The sequence below is a fragment of the Salvelinus alpinus genome, chromosome 18 (genome assembly GCF_045679555.1).
Source record: "Salvelinus alpinus chromosome 18, SLU_Salpinus.1, whole genome shotgun sequence".
Taxonomy (NCBI): domain Eukaryota; kingdom Metazoa; phylum Chordata; class Actinopteri; order Salmoniformes; family Salmonidae; genus Salvelinus; species Salvelinus alpinus.
In genome coordinates, this window is record NC_092103.1 from 15,912,305 (window position 1) to 15,936,134 (window position 23,830).

Genomic DNA, 23,830 nt, shown 5'->3' on the forward strand with positions numbered 1-23,830 from the left:
CATTTAATAGGCGAGTTAAACCTAAAGAGAAAATCAATTATGCAGTTACTGTATAATATATTCTACGTGTCAAGAAGAAATAAAACCACAATTCTGTTGTGAAATGAGGTGATGTTGTCATTCTCGAATGAAAAAAATGAAGAATCTATAAAACTCAGCAATATAGGAGTGTTATTAAAGATTTTTATACTATCTCAACTTTTGTTGCACCCATTGAACTTAAACATTAAAACCAATCCAGCTGTGTTGTTCTCAGAAAAGACTACAAGAGAAGAGATCTACAAGCAATGTACCACACTGCTATGCCTTTTCATGTGGTAGATTGCTGCATTGGTAATGTGCTAAAAGATAGCGCTTCTAGAAGCACATTACACATTCAAATCATGGCAGTTAACCTGTTTGAATTCATCTCCAACAACCATTTTGCTTCATGTGGTTAATCTTCCATGTGCGTAGCTGTGCACAAGAGCAGTCTATTTGTTAAAGAGATAATTTGTCCTATTGGTCAGACATCCAGTCTCTGGGGCAACAAAACGGCATCATAGATGGTTTTATGTTGATGTTAACTTGTAAATGAATTCCCTCATAAGAGAGGTGGGTCTTATTTTAATGTTTTCTGAATGTTCCTGTCTGCTTTTGCCACAGTACCACCGATGAGGTGCTTTTATGGAGGCGTAGGTTAATGTTTAATGGCATTGTAATAGTTACACATTGAGAGCTATTGCCTACATGGTGCTATGTACTGCTCAAACTTGCTCAGAGGACTGTGAGAAACCCACTGGCAACCAGTCTGTTCCAGAGGCCTGAGAGACACCAAGGTAAGAGAAGGATCTGATCTTTTACTATTTGGGTGATGGACAGCTCAATCGTTGCAACAACAACAACAAAAATGCTATAAAGAGTGAGGACAGGGAATAATTCAGTCTGATTGGTTTGTGTATTTTCATCAACTGCACCTGTGCTGCATAAGCTAAAGAAAGTGTCCAGAGATGTTACACGCATTGAACGCTGTTGCTTTGAAGGCTGAGGAATTTGCATGGCAGTAAATACATAGCACTGAAGGGAGGTATTATCTGGCTGAGAAATTCCAGTCTTTTGTGTTGCTGGTTTAATTTTGTTGGCCGCAGGCAGCACAAGCTTCACAGAGAGGGATGTGCTGCATTACAGTGTGCTCACATATATTGTAGCTACAGTTCTGCAGTGAGGTAGGGTTTGATGCAGGCAACACATCCGCGCTTCTCTAACAATTAACAGGTCTCTCTGTTACTGGGAAACAGTCAAGTCAATAAATGATTCAGTGTCAATATATTTACCAAATGTCCTTAACTAAATAGCTAATAGTGTCAGTCAGTACTTGTAAAAAGTCTGCATCTCAGTGGAAATATTCTTCCTTAACAATGATGGGTAATTGGTAGCTTATGATATGACATTTGTAAAATAAAAAGGGTTTGAAAACATATGATGACAATATTTAACTATGGGGGTTGTGTATGTGAGTTGTGATCATGTGCAATGGTGAGAGAGTTATGGTCAGCTAGAACGGGTCATATCTTTTGGCAACACTAGATGGGCAGTTTGGTGCGTGGGTGACTGTTCAGTGTTGCCCACTGAAGCTGAGATGTGTCTGTATGTGAATTTATCATTCTACATTCAACAGTTACTCACCTACACCTGGTGCTAGTATCTACTGATGAATGTGACACACTAGGGTGTTGACACACTGGGGTGTTGATTCAGCGATAAAGAGCATATAATTTTCATGTTGTTGTTAATGTATCAAATCTGCTCTGTATTCAACACAGACACAGACATTCAGCTATAGGAAGAGTCTTGGTGGTTCCAAACTTCTTCCATTTAAGAATTATTGAGGCCACTGTGTTCTTGGGGACCTTTCAATGCTGCAGACATTTTTTGGTACCCTTCCCCAGATCTGACTATCGACACAATCCTGTCTCTGAGCTCTACGGACAATTCCTTCAACCTCATAGCTTGTTTTTTTGCTCTGGCTTGCACTGTCAACTATGGGACCTTACAAAGACAGGTGTGCCTTTCCAAATCATGTCCAATCAATTGAATTTACCACAGGTGGACTCCAGTCAAGTTGTAGAAACATCTCAAGGATGACCAATGGAAACAGGATGCACATGAGATCAATTTCAAGTCTCATAGCACAGTGTCTGAATATTTGTGTAAATACTGTATAAAAAAATAAATAATAATACACTTTTCGCTTTGTCATTATGGGGTATTGTGTGTGATGAGGGAAAAAAATATTTAATCCATTTTAGAATTAGGCTGTAACGTAACAAAATATGGATAAAGGGAAGGGTCTGAATACTTTCCGAATGCACTGTATGTACAATATCTATACAGTACAGTGCAAGCTGTGGCGGCAGGTAGCCTAGTGGCTAGAGCGTTGGGCCAGTAACCGAAAGGTTGCCTAGATCGAATCCCCGAGCTGACAAGGTAAAAATCTGTTGTTCTGCCCCAGAACAAGGAAATTAACCCACTATTCCTAGGCCGTCGTTGTAAATAAGAATTTGTTCTTAACTGACTTGCTTAGTTAAATATAGGTTAAATAAAAATGAATTTAAAAAAGCTATGGAAAATTCTCATTAAGTACATCAAAAGGCTCTTATCTGAATTTAAATTTCCAACCAGCTAGATATATACTGTATATATTTTTTTCAAAAACAACCTTCCTTTTCAAAAGGTAGAGACTACCCTCTCACCAATGTGTGACTGTTTAATATAAATATGTTTAACTTTCTTATCGCAACATGTCAAAGCTTGTTATTAGCATTGCCCCAAGGTCAGAATCAAATTGTATTAAATGTTTATGCCTCTTTTTATTACATTCTTTAGTCAAGTGAACCTTGCCCTCAGTAAGTGGACCTCATTTACACAGGCAGACGAATTCAGATCTTTGCCAATAATTGGTCTTCTGACCAATCAGATCAGATCTTTTGCAAATATTTAGGCAAAGAAATCAGAGTTGGGATGCCTGTGTAAACCCAGTCTCAGATTTCAACAAAATAAATTATGCTGAACAAAATATAAACACATCATGCAACAATTTCAATGATTTTACTGTTACAGTTCATTTAATGAAATCAGTCAATTTATATAGATTAAATAGGCCCTAATCTAGCGATTTTACATGAATGGACAGGGGTACAGCCATGTGTGGGCCTGGGAGAGCATAGGCCCACCCATTTGGGGGCCAGGCTCACCCACTTTGAAACCAGGCTCAGCCAGTCAGAATTATTGTTTTCCAACAAAAGGGCTTTATTACAGACAGAAATACTCCTTTGGTTCATCAGCTGTGGCTGGTCTCAGACGATCCTGCAGGTGAAGAAGCCAGATGTGGAAGTTCTGGGGTGGCGTGGTTACAAGTGGTCTGCGTTTTTGAGGCCAGTTGGACGTGCTGCCAAATTCTCTAAATTACGTTAAAGGCGGCTTATGGTAGAGAAATTAAAATTAAATTCTCTGGCAACAGATCTGGTGGACATTCCTGCAGTCAGCATGCCAATTGCACACTCCCTCAAAACTTGAGACTTCTGTGGCATTGTGTTGTGTGACAAAACTGCACATTTTAGAGTGGCCTTTTATTGTCCCCAGCACAAGGTGCACCTGTGTACAAGGTGCACATTTATAGCATCTTTTATTTCAGATCATGAAACATGGGACCAACACTTTACATGCTGCGTTTATATTTTTGTTCAGTGTAGTTAGGGGAAAAGTGTATCTTGTTGGGTTGATATACTGAAAGGAGTACTATTGTGTTTACTCTCTAGATAAGGTTAGGACACTGTTGAATAGTAGTAGTATTAGTATTTATTAGGATCTCCAATTAGCTGCTGCCGAGGCAAACAGAACTCAAAACAAATCAAATGAAATAGATGACTGTACATTGCACTACATTTACATCACAATTTAGTAATATAGCAGATGCTCCCATCTCAAGATAACAGACAGATCGGTACCTTCAACATATCAACACGTCGCACAAAGAGCAATAGTGATGCGGTCAATCTCTCCTCAACTTTGAGCCAGGAGAGATTGACATGCATGTTACTGACATTCGCTCTCATGTTACTACATCTAAGTGCAATACCTGCTGCTCTGTTCTGGATCAACTGCAGTTTGCCTATGTCCTTCTTTGTCACACCTGACCATACAACTGGGCAGTAGTCCAGGTGCGACAAAAATAGGTTGACTGAGATGTGAAGAAAGCAATGTGAAGAAAGCAAAGCAAGCCTTATCATGGACAGACCTCTTCTCATTTTAGCAACCATTGAGTCTATATGACATCTTGCTATCTAGGGTTACACCCAGCAGTTTAGTCTCCTCAACTTGCTCAATCACCACATTATTCAATAATATATCTAGATATATATCTAGAGGTTTAGGTTTGAGTGAGTGATTTGTTCCAAAAATGTTGCTTTTTAAAATATATTTAGCACCAGCCTATTGCTAGTTACCCATTCTAAAAGTGACTGGAGCTCTATGTTAAGGGTGTCAGTTATTTATTTTAATGTCGTAGCCGACATGTATGCTGTTAAGTTGTCAGTGTACATAGACACACTGGCTTTATTCAAGGTCAGCGGAAGGTCATTAGTAAAAACAGAAAAACAATAATGGCCCAAGCCTGCTGCCATGCGGTACACCACACTCAACTGTAATTGCATTAGAGAGGCTTCCATTAACGAAAACCCTATATGCTCTGTTAGATAGTTAACTCTCAATCCATGATAAGGCAGAGGATGTAAAGCCATAACACTTAAGTGTTTTCAGCAATAGGTTGTTATCAATAATATCAAAAGCTGCACTAAAGTCCAACAAAAAAGCTACCTCAATCGTATTATTATAAATGCATTTTAGCCAATCATCAGTCATTTGTGTCAGTGAGGAGTGAGGTGAGTAGTAATGGCATGGTTTCATACCTGAACAGAATGTAAGAATTGATCAACAACTCACACTGTACAATTGTGTTGCACTGACTTTTGCCTTTGCTCATGTGTTTTGCAATTTTGAGAGTACGTTTGTGTGGGGGTGTTTCTATGTGTTTATATAACTCCCTTCAATTGAGATTGACTGTAATATGATTTCCTGTGTTTCCCTGACAGAAAGATGGTCCATAAGTCCATAGTGGTGGGTCTGGTGGTGCTGCTGGTGGCTGCCGTGAGCACCTTCGTGGGTGTGTTCTTTGGGCTGGGCAGCAGGTCGACCTCAAATGACCATTCCTACTCCAGGGCTGCCGTGGCAGCTGATGCTGGCCCATGCTCAGAAATCGGCAGGTAAGAACTCTCACACAAACACATAAAGTATATACAGTACCAGTCTCAAACATTTCTACACCAACAAATTACTCATTTAAATGTTTTTGTAGACATCCAGACACAAAGATACCGGTTTCAAAGCATACTGTTCCAAACAGGCCTAATAGCAGAAACCAGGCTCAAGTTTTTCTTGGTCTGAACATACAAATATGCTCCTGCTTCTGAGTCTATTTATGTTCCTCCGTCATTTCAAATCCTTCCCGTTTTGTCATGATAATTCATTCTGTCTGTGTAAACTGCCTGCTGTTTCTTTATGAACTAGTGCATTTGTATGCAAATTAGGGCCACTGAATATAAACTTTTTTCGGCGTGGGTGTGTCTGTAAATCTCAGAGACACATTGCAGAAAGGTGGCTCTGCAGTGGATGCATCTATTGCTGCCTTGCTGTGTGTTGGGCTGATGAACGCCCACAGCATGGGCATTGGAGGAGGACTCTTCTTCACTATCTATGATGCCAAAACTGGTACAGTCAGAGCCCTAATCCTTGACTTAAAACTACACCATATTTATCTTTAATGATGTCAACAATTCCAACAATGACACCTGAACTAAAAACAGGAGATGTAAAACCTTGGTGTGATGTGGTAAAGATGATTTTGACTTCCTTCAAAGGAAAAGTAGAGACCATTGATTCCAGGGAGACGGCTCCCGCCAACGCGACAGAGAACATGTTTGGGAATAGCACCCAGTTAGCCAAGAAAGGTAATGTTTTACCAGTTACCTAACACCAGAAAATGGATGAAAGGCATACGTTTACGATGAGTGATGGCCTTGCGATAGTCAAAGATACAGAGATAAGAGTTGTACAGGAACGTTTGGCAGTAATGTTTGGCAGTAACGTTTGGCAGGAGGGTTATCCATCGCCATACCAGGGGAGATCCGTGGGTACGAGCTGGCACACAATCGCCATGGAAAATTGCCATGGAGAGAGCTGTTCCAGCCTGCAATCCAGTTGGCACGGAAAGGCTTTCCTTTGGGCAGGGCATTGGCAACTGCTATCTCCAAGAACAGGGAAACCATCACTGGTGACACCGCTTTATGGTAAGAATGCCTAGAAGGGAGACATAATATGGAGTGGTGATCTGAGTTACTGTACAGAGGGTCAAGTTTTCACATGAGGAGATACTCCCCTTTTAAGATGATTTTTTCCCTTATTCCCAAACATGAGAGCTCAGTGTCTCATATGTTGTCTCTGACATCTCTGTTTTTGGTCTCTCTTTAAGTGAGGTGTTTTGTGACAAAAATGGTACCATCCTGAAGGAAAACGACACCATCACCTTTACTAAACTTGCTGACACCTATGAAACAATAGCAAATAAGGGACCTAATGCTTTTTACGAAGGCCCACTGGCAGAGAACCTTGTGAGGGACATTCAGTCAGCAGGTTGGCTTCTCCCTTATATCTACCAAATATTAACAAGCTGCAATTTTGATAGAATTTCATTCAGGGTCTGCTGGCTGAACATCTTAACAGAAACAGTGTCTTATTGTCTGTTTACCGGTATGTGTTTCAGATGGTATCATCACACTGGATGACCTAAAGAACTACAAGCCTTTTTTGGATGAGAGTCCTCTCAATGCTAATGTGGGGGAGTACATCATGTATGTGCCCAACGCCCCAGCCAGTGGCCCTGTCCTGTCCCTCATACTCAACATTCTGGATGGTAAGCCTTCAACCTGATGACACAGAGTTGTATTCAACATCAAACTGTGTCTGTTCTATTTAAGGAGGTTTGGAAAAATATTTGAGTCACATTTGGACAGCCTGTCACTCTCGTGCTACAGTACAAATGTATTAGAGATGTGGCAGCTGCTCAAGATAGGAGTAATTAAGAACCAAAGATAATTGTTTTCTGAGCCATCACACCCGAGGTGCTCTGCTCTGCAGGCCTGGTGCTCCGTCAGCACTGTTAACTGCGGAAAATGATGCTGAACTGTTCATTACCATTATAGCAGCCCTGGTCTATCGCATCCCGTTACTGTATGCTCCATGTCTCTCTCTTGATAATGCATATTCAGATAAATAACCACCTTCTGTTCGGTGGTGGTGCTGCTGACTGACCAGTAATTGGGGTGTAGAAATACATCTCCTCTTCTCATCCCCAGCTCTGTTTCAGCTTCACATTAATGCCCAGAGTCTATTGGATATCTAGTCAATAGAGTACTTCCTCCAGACTCCCTCTCTCTGCTGGTTCCCAGTACAGTAGCTATATAATATGACAGTGTCTGTCGGGGGATTAGATGGAAACTTTATTCCAGAGTATTTAAACTCCCTAATTAAACTAAACCGTCTCTTCCTGTGGCTCCTCTGCCTGGCCGCCCCACTTACAGTGGCTCTCTGCCTCTACCGCAAACACTAATCTGACCAATTTACCTCTAATTGGACACAGACGAGTGGTGGGGGAATCACATAACACTGGCATGCCAGGGCCCGCTCAAGCCCTTCATCCTGACAGTTCACCATGACTTCTGCTACTGCCTGTCAGCTGAAATTCATCAAACAATTCCATTTGGTTACAGTTCTCTTTCGTTTTTTCCCCATCCTCTCCTCCTCTATGGCTGTGAGCTAAAACAGTTCTAACAGTGATAGTCTGGAATAGGGAAACAGAATGAACAGAACTTTTATATTGAGAGTAAACCCTTTGAATGTCAACTTCACCTGATCAAATGTAATGTACTGTATTATTGTTTAATAAATGTAAAGATGGTGGCTATGGTTACACTGGTTACTGTTTTCAGGATACAACTTCACCTCAGACAGTGTCTCCAGCACTGAGAAGAAGATCCTCACGTACCACCGCATGGTCGAGGCCTTCCGATTTGCTTACGCCAAGCGAAGCATGCTGGGAGATCCAAACTTCCTCAACATCTCTGATGTAAGTCTCAATAGTACTCTCAATCACTTACTGATCATATTCAATCAACGGCTCATAGTACTGTATGTGTTGGAATGTCATGGGTCAATAAGTTCATGTTCATTGGAGACAGTTAATATGGATATGATTTCAGGTAGGCCTCCGAGCTACAGCAAATAAATAAAGGTAAGAGGGATGCTTGGCAACAATGTCAAAAAATCCAACAAAAGGGCTTGCCAAGAAAAACTTACAAAAGGACTAATTCAAGTAGAAAGGAGTTGGAGCACTCAACAAAAAAGACAGGGATTTATTTTTCTCAGCTTTAATCCATTGGATGAGTAGTTACAGGTGACTGACCCAACAATTGCACTCAACTCCTATTTTTAGCCTAGTGGCCTATTGAGATACAACAATGTGAAATGAAACATAACAGTGTCAATGGCTAATACTAACACAAAATAATAGTAACAAATATCAGGTGTCTCGTTGATTAATAGGCCATATCAAAATGAACAAAGGTGATATTTGGGTGTCTGTGAAAACAGCGGCAGAGAGACCCAAAAAATCATGGCAACATTATGGAAACGAGGACAATGAAAAATCATAGTTTAACCTCTATTCCTGTGTAACAGTAACATTATAGCTTTCATCCGTCCCCTCGCCGGGCTCGAACCAGGGACCTTCTGCACACAGACAACAGTCACCCACCCTCGAAGCATCGTTACACAGCGCGCCACAAAAGCCAAGACTCTTGCAGAGCAAGGGGAACAACTACTTCAGGTCTCAGAGCGAGTGACTTCACCGATTGAAACGCTATTAGCGCGCACCACCGCTAACTAGCTAGCCATTTCACATCGGTTACACCTGCACCAAAGGAAATACAGACGAGCTTCGTGATTTACATAAATTCACTGAAAACCCACACTAATACATGGTTATATTTAATGTAGCCTACATTTGGCCAGCTAATAGCCTAATCATAGATGAAGCAACATTATGGATTTAATGTTAAAATCCTGTTTTCTTGGTAAGCCCTTTTATTAAATATGCTCATATAAGAGAGTTGATTGGATTATTGATTGAAATGAACTTCTGTCTGCCAAGAGACTATTTGTACAGCTGCTATGTTGAAATTTCTGTAAATGCAAACCAGCACAGCTTCGTCATTTTAGACTGTTCTAGATGGTTATTTTTATTATTTGGCATTCATTTAAGACTCATTCTCCTGTCCCCTCGCCTCTTCAGCTCATCCGCAACATGACCTCAGATTACTTTGCCGATGCCCTCCGTCAGAAGATTACAGATGATACCACCCATCACATGAACTACTATGAGCCGGAGTACTTTGTCCCCGAGAACCACGGGACAGCACATCTGTCTGTGGTGGCAGAGGACGGGAGTGCAGTGGCAGCCACCAGCACCATCAACCAATTGTAGGAATCATGTCCCAGTTAAACATTTGATTGGAAAAATGAACTGGAGCTAGTCCTCATTATCATTCTTTTCTATTTCCTCCCTAGTTTTGGCTCCAAAGTCATGTCACGATCTACAGGAATCCTCCTCAACAATGAGATGGATGACTTCAGCTCCCCCCTCATCACCAATGGCTTTGGAGTGCCTCCTTCACCAAACAACTTCATCAGACCAGGTAAGGGCTACATCTGTACAGACGCCACACTTTTCAGTTCACCACCCGGCTCTAATAGCCAGAAATTGGTACTTGATGGTGGGTAAGGATGGGCCTAACTGCCTTGTTATCTCTCCCCAGGTAAGAGGCCCTTGTCTTCTATGTGTCCAGCCATTCTTTTTGACAAGAGGAGCAACAATGTCAAGATGGTGGTGGGGGGCTCAGGAGGAACAAAGATCACCACGGCAACTGCCACGGTACATCAGGCTACAATGCCCTTTCATCGCTGTGTGAAAGTACTCTAATACTTTCTTTGCATTCTACCAAGTTGTCGTCTGTGACTGAATTGTTGGCTGTTCATTCTGCAGGTGATTCTCAACACGCTGTTCTTTAACTACGACCTGAAGAAAGCTGTGGCAGATCCCAGAATCCACAACCAGCTGAGTCCCAACACCACACTGGGAGAGCCCGGGTTTGACGAGGTGGGTTAGATGACTGACGACAGTGAATTCACATACTCTACAGTGCATAAAAAGGAGTGTCACAATGAGTATGCTTTCCTTCAGATGGTGATGGCAGGTCTGGCTTTGAAGAACCATGAGACAGAGTTCCTGACAGCCGCAGGGGCTGTGGTTCAGGCAGTATTGCGCCAGGGGGACCGGCTCCGTGCTGAATCCGACCCCAGGAAATGGGGCTACGCTGCTGGGTACTGAGACCAACCACAGACCCCTGCTCCCACGAACTGAGGCAAACCACACACCTCTGCTCCCACAGACAGGCTGGCTGATTGGGCTTCTGATTCAGATGAAAGCCACCTCTACAATAGGGCTGTGACAATACCAGTATCGCAATATTTTTTACATGGCAAAAATGAATACACGAAGCAGATCTCTTTGGTCCTTTAAAAACCTGCTGTACTGTATGTAAAATATTGTGTGCTGTAGATGGAAAACATATACATCGGACTCTGGATGACAACATAATGATGTTTGTTTCCAACATTAGGGCTGTTTTCCTGAAGAAGTTAATCCGCTTTGCGATACTGGTATCGTCCTGGCCCTACTCTATAGACTATATTACAAACCAAGAGAAAAACATTCAGATTCCTGTCATCTCAGCAAAGACCTACGACCTACAGTATGACCTTAGTCCTCTCTGGTAAACCAGGGTCACCTTTCTCCCCTCGTTGGTGTCATAAGAAAGTGGAGAGAAGCTACCCTCCAGCGTCTCCTATCCCTCCAGTGCCTCAGTCTGAGATCCAGATGCTGAGATAGAGCTATTCATTCTCCACAGTCCTCCTCCACTTTGCTTTACAATGCGGTACTATGTGTACCATCTCAATATTTCTTATTCAAAGTAACTGTGCCAACACTATATCAATGTTTTTCTTTCACTGCAATCTTTCATGGATTTTCAGTCAGGATTTTCATTTTGAGATAATATATTATTATAATCACTGTTTGCCTTAAACCAAATGTTATATTCAGTAAAAAAATGTATATTATTTGTGTTACTTTTGAGAAGACATGCTATTGGTTCAAGATTAATAATTCACAAGCCATACCCATATAAAAGTTTTATGATGTAAGACTGCAACAATCGTATAAGCATTGACCAACAATGAAAACACAGGAAGACAGAAACAAATTTCAAATAATAAAAGAGGGCTTACTTCATGGTTCAATTGTTCTCATGACACGACTGCAAAGTGCAATGTTTGTTTGCCATTTGTTAATTTATGTTGGTCAAATACACCATGTAGGCTATACTAATAAAGAGTCGCACACAGCCTTATTCTAAAATTGATTATATAAATCATAAAAAAACAGAAATACCATATTTAAATAAGTATTCAGACCCTTTGCTATGAGACTCGAAATTGAGTTCAGGTGCATCCTGTTTCCATTGATCATCCTTGAGATGTTTCTACAACTTGATTGGAGTCCATCTGTGGTAAATTCACACACCTGTCTATATAAGGTCCCACAGCTGACAGTGCATGTCAGAGCAAAAACAAAGCCATGAGGTTGAAGGAATTGTCCGTAGAGCTCCGAGACAGGATTGTGATGAGGCACAGATCTGGGGAAGGGTACCAAAACATTTCTGCAGCATTGAAGGTCCCCAAGAACACAGTGGCCTCCATTATTCTTAAATGGAAGACGTTTTGAACCACCAAGACTCTTCCTAGAGCTGAGCAATCGGGGGAGAAAGGCGTTGGTCAGGGAGATTACCAAGAACCCAATGGTCACTGACAGCTCCAGAGTTCCTCTGTGGAGATGGGAGAACCTTCCAGGACAACAATCACTGCAGCACTCCACCAATCAGGCCTTTATGGTAGTGTCCAGACGGAAGCCACTCCTCAGTAAAATGCACATGGCATCACTTGGAGTTTGCCAAAAGTCACCGAAAGGACTCTCAGACATTGAGAAACAAGATTCTCTGGTCTGATGAAACCAAGATTGAACTCTATGGTCTGAATACCACGCGTCACATCTGGAGGAAACCTGGCACCATCCCTATGCTGAAGCATGTTGGTGGCAGCATCATACTGTGAGGATGTTTTTCAGCAGTAGGGACTGGGAGACTAGTCAGGATCGAGGGAAAGATGAACAGAGCAAAGTACAGAGAGATCCTTGATGAAAACCTGCTCCAGAGCGCTCAGACTGGTGCGAATGTTCACCTTACAACGGGACAACGACACTAAGCCCAAAGCCAAGACAATGCGGTTTCGGAATACGTCTCTGAATGTCCCTGAGTGGCCCAGCCAGAGCCTGGACTTGAACCCGATCTACCATCTCTGGAGAGACCTGACAATGGCTGTGCAGTGACACTCCCCATCCAACCTGGCAGAGCCTGAGAGGATCTGCAAAGAAGAATGGGAGAAACTCCCCAAATACGGGTGTGCCAAGCTTGTAGGGTCATACCCAAGAAGACTCAAGGCTGTAATCGCTGCCCAAGGTGCTTCAACAAAGTACTGAGTAAAGGGTCTGAATACTTATGTTAATGTGATATTTGAGTTTTTACATTTACAAACATTTCTAAAAACCTATTTTTGCTTCGTCATTATGGGGTATTGTGTGTAGATTGATGAGGGAAAAAAACTATTTAATACATTTTAAATAAGGCTATTACGTTAAGAAATGTGGAAAACGTCAAGGGGTCTGAATACTTTCCAAAAGCACTGTATAAGCTACCAGAAATCTATTGGCTAAACCACCAACGTTTCTGCATCACATTGCCTATACCATGACAACATATTTATTGATGATAATTTTTTATCTTGTAAGGCTAAGTGTTACGTAACTTTTTTCCCACACTTAAAAAAACCCCGATATATTGCATGTGTTTACTTGATGCGTGTTATTTGGACAGTAAACATGAAACCATTATGTCATAATGGCATAGAGGATAACAAGAAAACTAATGTAAACCAAACCTGAAACTATTCTCAGTGCCACTCAGGGATATAGTGAATGCGTAACATAGACCATATACTCTACGACCAAATATAGCAAACAGAAAGGGACAAGGTCTGTCAGAAAATATTGAACCTGTGTCTATTGTCTTTAGCGTCATGTTTCGGACATAGTCTATGTGACATACTACGGTCAATGGGCAAAGTGAACGTGGGAACAGCATGTGCTGCAGAGCTACAGTTTATGACTGTAACAATCATTTCCCACCAACAAGAGTTCAGTAAACGCTCATGACATGACCTCAACAATACTGTCTCTTCAGACAGGGTCATACCACATCTCTCACTGTATTATTGGAGGGAAAGGAACATAAAGCACTTAAACGTTTGGAGAGCAGGATACAAAACGATGAGGCAAAGCTTTTAACAACTATTTTACAGCTTTGGCATGCTCTGGACAGAGAATATGCTGTATTGGAGAGTTGATTAACTAAGGCTTTAGTCAAGCATTTCCACGAGTGTTCGAGATGGTCTGATTCACGAGAGCCTTACTATCATTCAGCTAAACCTGATGAAACCCTCTGCCACATACCAAAGACTGAGCTCCTTTACGCCAAATGATCCCACATGAACACCAGACACCAGCACCTAACACTGGGTAGCAGATTTCCATGTTTTCATAATTCACATCTAGCGCCTGGGAGGATCCACTTCGGAGATCATTACTCATTCATAAGCTCCACTATTGAAACACATCTCATTACTATTGCCTTTGTCTCCGTTGGGGGTGGGAAAGCTGTTCTCACCTCTTTTAGGGCAAACAGAAAAAGTAGATCTAATTAGTATTCATCTCAGACACAACATGCTGAAAGTTAACACTGGTTGAAGTTTTAATAGACCTGGAGGGGACCTATATAAATCTGTACATTTGTGACAACAGGCCCTGGTGAGGTCAATTAAACACATAAAAAGCTAACACAGTACTCTCACAGTATCAACATCAGTGCACATTACTTTTCACATTTTGGTAATATGTGCCATTATAGCTTTTGTAAGATTGCACACTATCACTATCGCACCAGTATTCATTCAGCCCCTCTAACCGATTAACTTGCTATTTCAGATGTTGATTCTATTATAATGTACTGTGAAAGGGGGCCGCAGAAAGCCTGTTTTATCTTCATGAATGTGTGAGTCTCAGAGTACTGCTACTACACTCCAGAGAAGGACTAATAAATGAACTTGGAGGATTGTGTTGTTACATGTTCTGCCTGAATCTGACAGGTCCTTGTGGTCACAGCAAGAGCCCCGTGTTACCACAGGCTGACAGGCTGTACTGACCTTCTGTTCCCATGTCAGTTCCTTCAGGACCTCACTATACTGTATGCGTACTGTACAGTAAGTCCTCAAGAACAAACATGTACTATATGTACTTTGTAAAATGTAAAACTCTATCCATTTGAGTGCCAAAGTGAGAGGCCCCAAAAAAGCCCAAACTATTTTGTCAAGAGGCACATTTGATTCTTCTTAAGGCTTTTGGACTGTTGGTTTAGAAAAATAGTTCATATATAAAGATAATTGAACTATAAAAATACATCTCACTAAAATGATGATCCCCTTGGATCTACTGCAGTGTCCTGAGGCCCACTACTTGGCTGTAGACCTGAGTAAGGGAACACCTGGTCTTGGTAACCTCTTAATGTCCTGGTTTTCTATTGGTCAGTAGCCAGCAGCTTTGCCCTGCTTCCTGCCGTCTGACACGGCTGTGATGCATCTGTCCTCCTTGGCCACAGCATTGACCACGTTGAAGAAGTATGGGTAGTCTGTCACTCTGTGTCCAATTACCTTTAGGGCCTCTATCACAGACTGAAAGCACAGACAGACAGTTAGTCAGGGTAAAACAAGCACCACCCGCAATCCTTATCTATTCAACGTCATGGTTTGATTGCGATGAAGCAACACTTACTCAGTGTACATTTTTATTTTTGCAATTTTTTTTAGGGGTGGATCAGCTTAATATTGCGGAGAGAATGTTGCTTCCATCAATGTAATTGTCTGCATCATTTCCAATCCCCCATATATTTTTGGGTAAATATATATCCATTAAGATACATGCATGCGTACATATACACATACCTATATAGACATACTTTTTGTTGTTGTTGAATTTACCTTTATTATTCCCCACAAACCCTACCACCCTTCCCCCAATTGGTGTAAACCAATAAACACTTAGGCTTCTACCTTCAGTTTATATATCTTATACACATTTTACAGACACAATCTATTTTACAATAGTTACATTTTGTTTGTTTTTAGTCCTTCCTCTATTTCTGATGTCCATCCAGTTTGATTTCTATTTGTAACTGTGCTATTTCACAAAAGTTCTGAACCTATATACATTTTACAGACCCCGTATGTTTTACATTGGTTATCTTGTTATTAGTACCACCCTTCAGCTCCATTCAACCCCTCCCATCTATCTCTCAACATCATCCATTTTGGATTTCTATTTGCCATATGACCAAAAACGAGCTACATATGGACAATACCAAAATAAATGATCTAATGACTCTGCCTCCTCACATTAGAATCTGCAGAGCTGGGAAGATTGTATCCCCCATATATATAACATTCTATTGGTTGCAAGAATTTTGTATAGTAATTTAAATTGAAAAATTTGAAGTTTTGAATCCGGCGTTGTTTTGCGTATCAATTCATAAACCATGTGCCATGGAATGGGTACATCGAAAATCTCTTCCCAACTATTTTGCAATTTATATGGCACAGCTGTCAGTTTTATGGTCCTTAAATGAAATTGGTATATGTTTTTATTTATCACACTTTTCTTTAACCATTTATGTTCTTTAATACAGGGCCGACATACAAGTTCCTTACATTTCTCAAATGGTCACTGCTCTCAGGCAGTCAATTGCAGTAACCTTGGGTGTCATTTTCATTGGTTTACTGAGAGGATACGAACATGGGAATTACCTTATCAAAGGCAGGCTCAAAGTTCACGTTGTTGTTGCCGTCAACAAACACTACAGGAGCAGCAATGGCCTCTTTCAAACTCATCCCCAACCAAAGGTGGTTCATGATTGACTGAAAGGAGAGAGAAAGAAAGAAAGAGAGAGAGCAAGAGAGAGAGTGCGAGAGCGAGAGAGAGCGAGAGAGAGTTGATGAGGCCCTATGGATCCCTTTCTCAGTTTTTCAGATGGTAATGGGTGGAGAAGGAACAGTCAGACTTGTGAAATTGGTAGAAATTGAATCTAGACTCACCAGGGCCATGGCTGTGGTGATCATGCTGCCCCCTGATCCCCCAATTACAAGGGTATTTTTTCCAGAGCTGGAGCTCAGTATAGCTGGAGCCATTGAAGAGGGAGGTTGTTCACCTGTGAGAAATTAGATAGAATCATATACACAGATATCCCCCATAGACTTATATGATAAGATATCACCCCATGAATACCAGTTAGAGGTTAGACAGGTAGGCCTAAGTGATACATTCATTTAAAAACATTTAATCTACCTGCACTGACTCTCTCTGCTCTAAAACAGAAGTCCGCCAGCTCGTTGTTGAGGATGATGCCTGTTCTAGGAGAGTAAATCGCTGCACCAAAACTGCGAGGAGAGAAAGAAAGACTGTTTTGTTAGCCAAGTGAAGAGTACACAACTCCAAAAGCTGCAGTATTAGCTGGTTTGTTTGCCGTCAGGACTGCCATCATATTCATATTTAGAAGGAGATTGTGTTCTAAATCAGTAGACAGTGTTCTATTTAGAGGGATGTAGCTACTGTTCTGCAATGTTTTCTATCTCAGCGAGGGTAGAGGTTCACATTTGGTTGATGGTGCTTGTGACAGAGACTGCAGATCCATCTTCAGCCAGGACTGACACGTGTGTGGTCCCAAAGCGGTCAGGGGAAGGTGTGATGTTGTAGTAGGAGTTGTTATAGGTACGGTTTTTACTGATCAATACCCTGATCCGATCAGCAAAATCTGAGTCCACCATATACGATGCATCCTACATGAAAAAAAATATTTCACATATAAGTGGGTGAAAAGTACAGAATACACTTAAAGAGAGGCAGTTCTTCTCAGATCCTTACTTTTTTAGGGTTGAAGACAGGATCGCGGACGCCTCTCCTCTGTCCACTAGCAAATTTAGCTGCCTCAATGTAGCAGTGATAGGTCAGGACCTTCTGGTCCCCCTCCATGGACCTGGGGGTGAAATTAAACCCTGGGAAAGGTCACAAACAGCCATTCAAATCTCTACTACCCGATGAAGGGACATTTTGGAGCTGTTCAATGCTTGTGAGCTACCACGACGATTTGAGTTGAAAGACTTGAGAAAGTATTTGATCATGCACCTTTAATGATGTTGAGAATAAAGGCTAGCATGGCTCCCCCTGCTGGAGGTGGAGGGATGTGCATCTGGTAATCTCCCAGAGGAACAGTCCAGGCATCTTCCACTCTGACTTGGAATGACTTCAGATCCTCCATGGTTAGGGTCCCACCTAGAATATAATGGGGAACAAAGTATGTCTATCCATGTGAGCAATCCAGACAAGAAAAAATAACAAGCTGGAGTTTTCATATACATTTTTTGGGGATATAGTTTGTTCCTTCTTTATCTCTCTCTCTCTCTCTCTCTCTCACTCACTCTCTCTCATTTACACATACAAACCTCACCCACCTGCTGCTTTTACATCTTGGATCAAGTCAAGTCCAATTTGGCCAGTGTAAAAGGCATCTGCTCCTTGTTCTGCAATGGTTTCCATGGTTTCCGCCAGCTTAGGGAACTTCAATATGTCCCCCATGCCCAGCACCGTTTTGTTCTTGTTGCAGAACACCTCACTGGAAGAGGGGAATGCATTCATTATACCATAGCAACCATAATCTGGGAAAAGACAAGAGAACAAACATAAACATGCACATGTAGCCAATGCCATAGCCTATTACGCGACTTCACTGGATTACAGAGATAGAACAGAGAAGTAGCTACCGCCAACAAACATTACATCTCTGTTTACCACCTAATTTCATAAATATCTCCCTTCCTAAGCAGTTTGTGGAATCCCATTAGCATCTCAAATGATCCCTGAGTATATGTGAATCCCCCTGTCCATCTGCTGGGGTGCCAAGGGCACTTTCTCTATGCAGATCTTGTGCTACTGCTTAGACTTCTGTTATGTAAGAGGAGGAGAGAGGGGAGGAGAGCGGGGAGCTGAGGGGAGACAACCCCCTTTGATGTTAATCCCAGGGCTGGGCTTTAGGAAAGCCTCTGCAGTCTGTCTGTGTATAGTACCGCACAACCATACGGATGAGAACTTGGTCTGAGCCAACAGATAAAGACTACAGCAGAGCAAGTTTATTATTAGCTTCATTGCTAGGGTAATAGGACAGGATATCTGGACTTCTCTGACTGAGATACATGCATTCACTTTGAAACAACTTTGTTGCCTTCTCATTTGGGAAAATGCCTGTTTTAGGTAGCAGTACAGTTAGAATGAAAACAAATGGAACACATTTGAGTTCCTGTGTGTCAGTGTGAGATGTTGTACTACCAGAGTGATGTTGCTTTCACCAGGTTTTCTATGATTGGGAAGTTAAGGAGGCGTCCCAGGTAGGGCGGCAGAGGGAATCCCTCTCTGGCCAGTCTAATGGTGGGCTCAAACAGCTTGGCCCAGGGCAGCTTCCCATACTGTCTGTGAACCACCTCATACCCACGCAACTCTCCAGGAACGCCAATCCATTGACTACCTACCAGGGGCCACAGAGGCAGAAGAGGTGTAAAGCACGAGCAAAAATAGATATGTGATGCTACACTCCAGGACAGAGAGCAAAATTAAAGTTGTACAGACATGGGCTTGTGGTTTGTTCACATTTGATGTTAGAAAGATTAGAAGACATTACTACTTTAGTGGTCTTGGAGTAATTTGAATTTGAATCAGTTGTTGTTGTCATGCAATGTTTACATATTCATACTGTATACTGATCCTTCCATCAATCCATTCATTAATTCCTCCATCGATTGGCAAGTCTACCTACCTGTGATAAATGTGACAGATGTGGGACAACCCTTCAGCAGGTCAGCTTTGAATAACTGTGGGACAGTCTCTCTCGAACTGAAGGTTTTCACCTTACCTGAGAATAGATTGATAAAGAGATGTAGAGGTCACACAATTCCACCACAAACATTATTGGCTAAACCCTACACGGTACAGTAACACAGAAGCAAAGAACAGTAAAGAACAGACTCACCAAATGTATCCCTAACAGTAAATATAGAGCCTCCTCCCAGGCCCATGCTCTGAGGGTTGACCAGTGAGGTGCACAACAGAGCTGCAATGGCCCCATCTACTGCCGACCCTCCTTGTAGCAGTATGTCTCTGGAAACACAGCACATATTACAGCAGCTTTTCCCAAACTCGGTCCTCAGGACTCCAAGGGGTGCATGTTTTGGTTTTTGCCCTAATACTTGTAAGGCGAAAAATCCTGTATAAGCTCTTTAAGCTTGTTTAGCAGAGACAATGTAATGAATAATGAATTTAATATTTCTTAATGGTTTACTTTGTTATGCACATGCGCTGTATGAGCCTTAAACCTGTACATTTCCACTGTCTTGTAAGAAGGAGCTGACATTTTTTCACTTTGACTCTGTGTGGAGATATGAGGTGAACAGAGGCTGGCTTGAACAGAGAGGAGTAACAGAACTAACGTTGTCACTTGTTCGTGAGCTATGACCTCACACACCCGATACACACAGCCACAAGAAGAAAACAAGGTAGCTTATGATGCCCTGATCTGCCGGCGAGGGGTGGAACGAGCCATGACTAAGCATTTTTAGGTCTACTATATAACACATCAGCATTTCCTGTATCATGGGGCTCTCGACGAATCACCTACGGGTGCTTCGTTGACCAGCTTCATTATTGCAATAATTAATCGATATTAAAGTATGATTGTTTGAAGAAATAACAAAGTATCTCCTTATTGGTTAGAATTTCCATGACACACTACACAGTTGATTTAAATGATCAACGCTTGATGATTAGTTGATTAGCTGTGGTGCTAGGGCAAAAACCAAAACGTGCACCCCTTGGGGTCCTGAGGACAGAGTTTGGGAAACCCTGCATTATAGTATAACTTCAATGCTCCACTATAAACAATACTTGACAGGATAACACTGACTGTGTGTGCAAAGGCTACACACACACACACATACACACACACACACACACACACACACACGTCACAGCTTCCTGTAGTTGAGTAATTTTACTGAAACTTAAGTTATGTTATTAAGTTCAAGGGAAAGTCAGAATGTCAAATCCCATGCCAAGAGGCAAGTTTGGGCCATGCACCATGTCTCAACCCCCAGAGCACAGCTAACAGAGGAAACCGACTATTTCTGAATACCACTCATCATATCTAACACGTTACTTTTATATGGGTCCTTGTTTTCACTTTGGTCGCTTGAGGATTTTTATTTAAATTTTTTATTTTACATATGGATATTTTAAATCAGAGGTTTGATCAGGGTTACATTAAAGATGGTCATAATCACTGAGGATGACAAACATTTGCCAACTGATGAATTTGCCTGGGGGTCATTGAATGAAAAATATATATATATATCTTTCAGATAGAAATCAAAGAGGACCCAGTAAAATAATCGAATATGCCTATATAACCTCTCTCTATGGGAGTAGAATTCAAAACTTTTGAAGAATTTTCTCCTCAGTCTAAGAACACAGGGTCAAGTGAAGCATTCACTGCAATTCTATCTGTTTCTACTGTTGTCTCGCCATTTCCTGTTAATGGAACATCATTTTTGGCATGGGCTCGCTCACTGGTGAAACAGATCCTACATCTGCACTGAGCATACAAAACAAGAAGAACACGAGCTCTTTCCATGATAAAGACTGACCAAGTGAATCCAGATGAAAGCCAGGACCCCTTATTGATGTCTGGCGGGACTTTTCTGGGTCATTAAAATAGGGTCATAAAAATATTATGACCCAGGTATTAAAAGCCTTGAGTCCTTTCTCATTTCCTCTCTTTGTTAAACAACAATAGAGGGGACAGTATGGGGATCTGAGGCCATGGTGTCATCACACAGCTTGTTTGGCTTGTACATGTACATTCAGTGGGACTGTCCCACCAGACAGAAGTATGTCCAACTATAACGGTCCTTACATCCTCTCTCCTCCAGTCAGGTGGTGCATGTTGGGTAATCTGTACCCCTAGAGTGTCTTCATGTCTCATTGTTTGCGAAGGATAAAGATCGTTTCACACAACTGAAGAAGGAAATGGATTGCTGAAGGGCGACAACTTTTGCAGCCGATAGTAATAGTATCTAGCTGCAGCCCCGCAGCAACCTGTCACTAAAACTAGCCTGTCACTAAAAACTATAATATCGGCATTTACTGGCTGTGGTTAATCCCTATCACATACATGAGAACTCATTTACATAATTTATCCAGAGCGTTTTAAAGCATGGGATCTCAAACTTTTTCATCTTCCCTACCTCCCTTTTCTCTCCTCCTTCCCTAACTCTCTTTCCGTATCTCCTTTCTTTTCAAGCTCCTTTCCACCTTTCCTAGCGCACTTTCCTTGCTTCCTTTCCTTCTTCCTTTCCTTTCCTAATTTTCTTTCCTGTAATTATTTGCTCAGGGGATGCATCTCGCCAATAGGGGACATATTATGACCTTCAACACAGAAAAGCATGGTGTGTGCTCTACCACTACCTGTTCAGCTAACAAAGCTGAATATTTTCTGTTGCTTGGGGAGCTGACTTCAAGCTTGATTTGATGCTACTTATTTAAGGTCATGGTAGCCCTCACATTTACAAAATGGTCATGCCAAATTAGGGATAATATCGAAGGAATGTATAGCTCAAGCAACTGAATACACAAAACATGTCAGTGTGCGTAAAATACATGGAAAAAGTCACAGATAAAAAAACATAACAAATGTTTATTGTAGTACATTTTCTGAATTTGCAGACATTGCCGTTGACTGGCACACTTGATTTGTTTTTTTGTAATACAAGTAAAGCTATAGATCTGATCAGTCACAGTTGAATCAAGTCACTTGGGTTCAATGCAATACAATGAAATGTTCTTCAGCCCATAATCTCCATGACAGCCTATCAAATCTCTTAATCCGTTTACTGTTCACTAGTCTACATCTTATATCTCACTGCACCTTGGCTCGGTTGAAAATAAATAGTCTACAAAGATTCTAATCCCTGCAGTAAAGAATGAGTATCCCTGCAATATTGACATTTCAATTTATGTTGTACAGTACAGGATACGCACATGGCTTGAACCTGTAGCCTAAAGAGACCAGTTGAGCCATTTTACAGAACCATCAAACACCTGTTTAGACCAAACACCTTTTGATAACAGTGAAAACTTCAAATAAGATGTTTAAAATAAATCCTCACAAGCTGTACCTTCTTAGAAAAAAAGGTGCTATCTCGAACCTAAAAAGGTTTATCAGCTGTCCCCATAGGATAACCTTTTGAATAACTATTTTTGGTTTCAGGAAGAACCCTTTTCGGTTCCATGTAGTCTCTGTGGAAAGGGTTCTACATGGAACCCTAAAGAGTTCTACCTGGAACCAAAATGGGTTCTACTTGAAACCAAAAATTATTCTCCAATGGGGACAGTGAAAAACCGTTTTGGAACACTTTTTTCTAAGAGCGTATCTAACTAAGCAAAGAAACCGTACTCTACTTTACCTGCCAATCTCTGAGCAAAGTTGAGAGTCCGCAGAAACTGCCGCGTTCTTGAAGGTGTCCTCCGAGCATCCTCGGTGGATAAATACATCGAAGGCTATGCAGAGACAAATGGATATTATAGCACCCAATAAGCCAATACAGAGACAGCAACCAAACTGCCAGGGCTTATATCTGGCCATACTTTCAGGAGTAAAACTTTTCCAACACTTTCTGCCCAACGGAGAATGGTATTGTATAGTCCCGTCACAGGAGCGCGTGGTACAGTAGCCAATGAGCCCTCTTATTTATGCACCAAATCCCCCTCCCCCACACGTAAAAAAGAAAATCTGTGCTCAAGAAGTTCAGGTAAATGTGGTATTCTCTTGAGACATGTCAGATATTAGATGACATTATAGGGAATGTGGCATATTATACATGTCATAGGCTTATCTTCATCCATGTTTTAAACCAGGGTGTTCAACCGGTGGTCCGCAGACGGAAGCACTGCAGGAGGTCCGCGAAAAATAAATAAATACATATATTATATATATGAATATCGCTAGCAACAACAGAATAAACAACATTTGAATTATATACCTACGGTAGAAAAGAGGAGAATATATATTTTTTTAATGACGTCAACTTCAATGCACCTTGGCATAGATTCTACAATTGTCTGGAACTCTATTGGAGGGATGCGACATCATTCTTCCATGAGAAATTCAATAATTTGGTGTTTTGTTGATGATGGTGGAAAACGCTATCTCTGGCGCCGCTCCAGAATCTCCCACAAGGGTTCAATTGGGTTGAGAACTGCTGACTGAGTCGGCCTTGGCATATGATCTTAACATGCTCATCAAAC

At 41.5% G+C, this 23,830-nt stretch overlaps 2 protein-coding genes across 2 annotated transcripts; one reads left to right on the top strand and one right to left on the bottom strand.

The window, feature by feature from the left end:
* The first annotated feature begins 725 nt into the window (after nt 1-725).
* LOC139543866 (glutathione hydrolase 1 proenzyme-like) lies at nt 726-11,520 on the top strand. Its single transcript, XM_071350360.1, has 13 exons — nt 726-818; nt 5,130-5,300; nt 5,675-5,805; nt 5,955-6,044; nt 6,191-6,383; nt 6,566-6,726; nt 6,857-7,006; nt 8,082-8,218; nt 9,443-9,630; nt 9,718-9,845; nt 9,966-10,081; nt 10,193-10,306; nt 10,391-11,520. The coding sequence occupies exons 2-13, from the start codon at nt 5,134-5,136 to the stop codon at nt 10,535-10,537; spliced, it is 1,722 nt and encodes a 573-aa protein (XP_071206461.1). The 5' UTR covers nt 726-818; nt 5,130-5,133; the 3' UTR covers nt 10,538-11,520.
* Nucleotides 11,388-23,247, bottom strand: LOC139543867 (glutathione hydrolase 5 proenzyme-like). The gene is made up of 12 exons (XM_071350362.1): nt 22,990-23,247; nt 19,503-19,630; nt 19,286-19,385; nt 18,806-18,997; nt 17,935-18,095; nt 17,609-17,755; nt 17,348-17,478; nt 17,078-17,262; nt 16,772-16,863; nt 16,522-16,634; nt 16,234-16,344; nt 11,388-15,105 (listed from the first exon to the last, which is right to left on the bottom strand). Exons 1-12 carry the CDS (start codon nt 23,166-23,168, stop codon nt 14,959-14,961), a joined length of 1,686 nt encoding a protein of 561 aa, XP_071206463.1. The 5' UTR covers nt 23,169-23,247; the 3' UTR covers nt 11,388-14,958.
* Nucleotides 23,248-23,830: the final 583 nt, after the last annotated feature.

Coding starts and splice junctions, on each gene's coding strand:
- LOC139543867 (XM_071350362.1), bottom strand. CDS start 23,168: ATGGCCAGATATAAGCCCTGGCAGTTTGGTTGCTGTCTCTGTATTGGC. Junction 18,998..19,285: donor GTCACATTTATCACAGGTAG/GTAGACTTGCCA, acceptor CCTGGTAGGTAG/TCAATGGATTGGCGTTCCTG. Junction 15,106..16,233: donor TTGAGCCTGCCTTTGATAAG/GTAATTCCCATG, acceptor CTGTGCTTTCAG/TCTGTGATAGAGGCCCTAAA.
- LOC139543866 (XM_071350360.1), top strand. CDS start 5,134: ATGGTCCATAAGTCCATAGTGGTGGGTCTGGTGGTGCTGCTGGTGGCT. Junction 10,082..10,192: donor TCACCACGGCAACTGCCACG/GTACATCAGGCT, acceptor TTCATTCTGCAG/GTGATTCTCAACACGCTGTT. Junction 10,307..10,390: donor GAGAGCCCGGGTTTGACGAG/GTGGGTTAGATG, acceptor GCTTTCCTTCAG/ATGGTGATGGCAGGTCTGGC.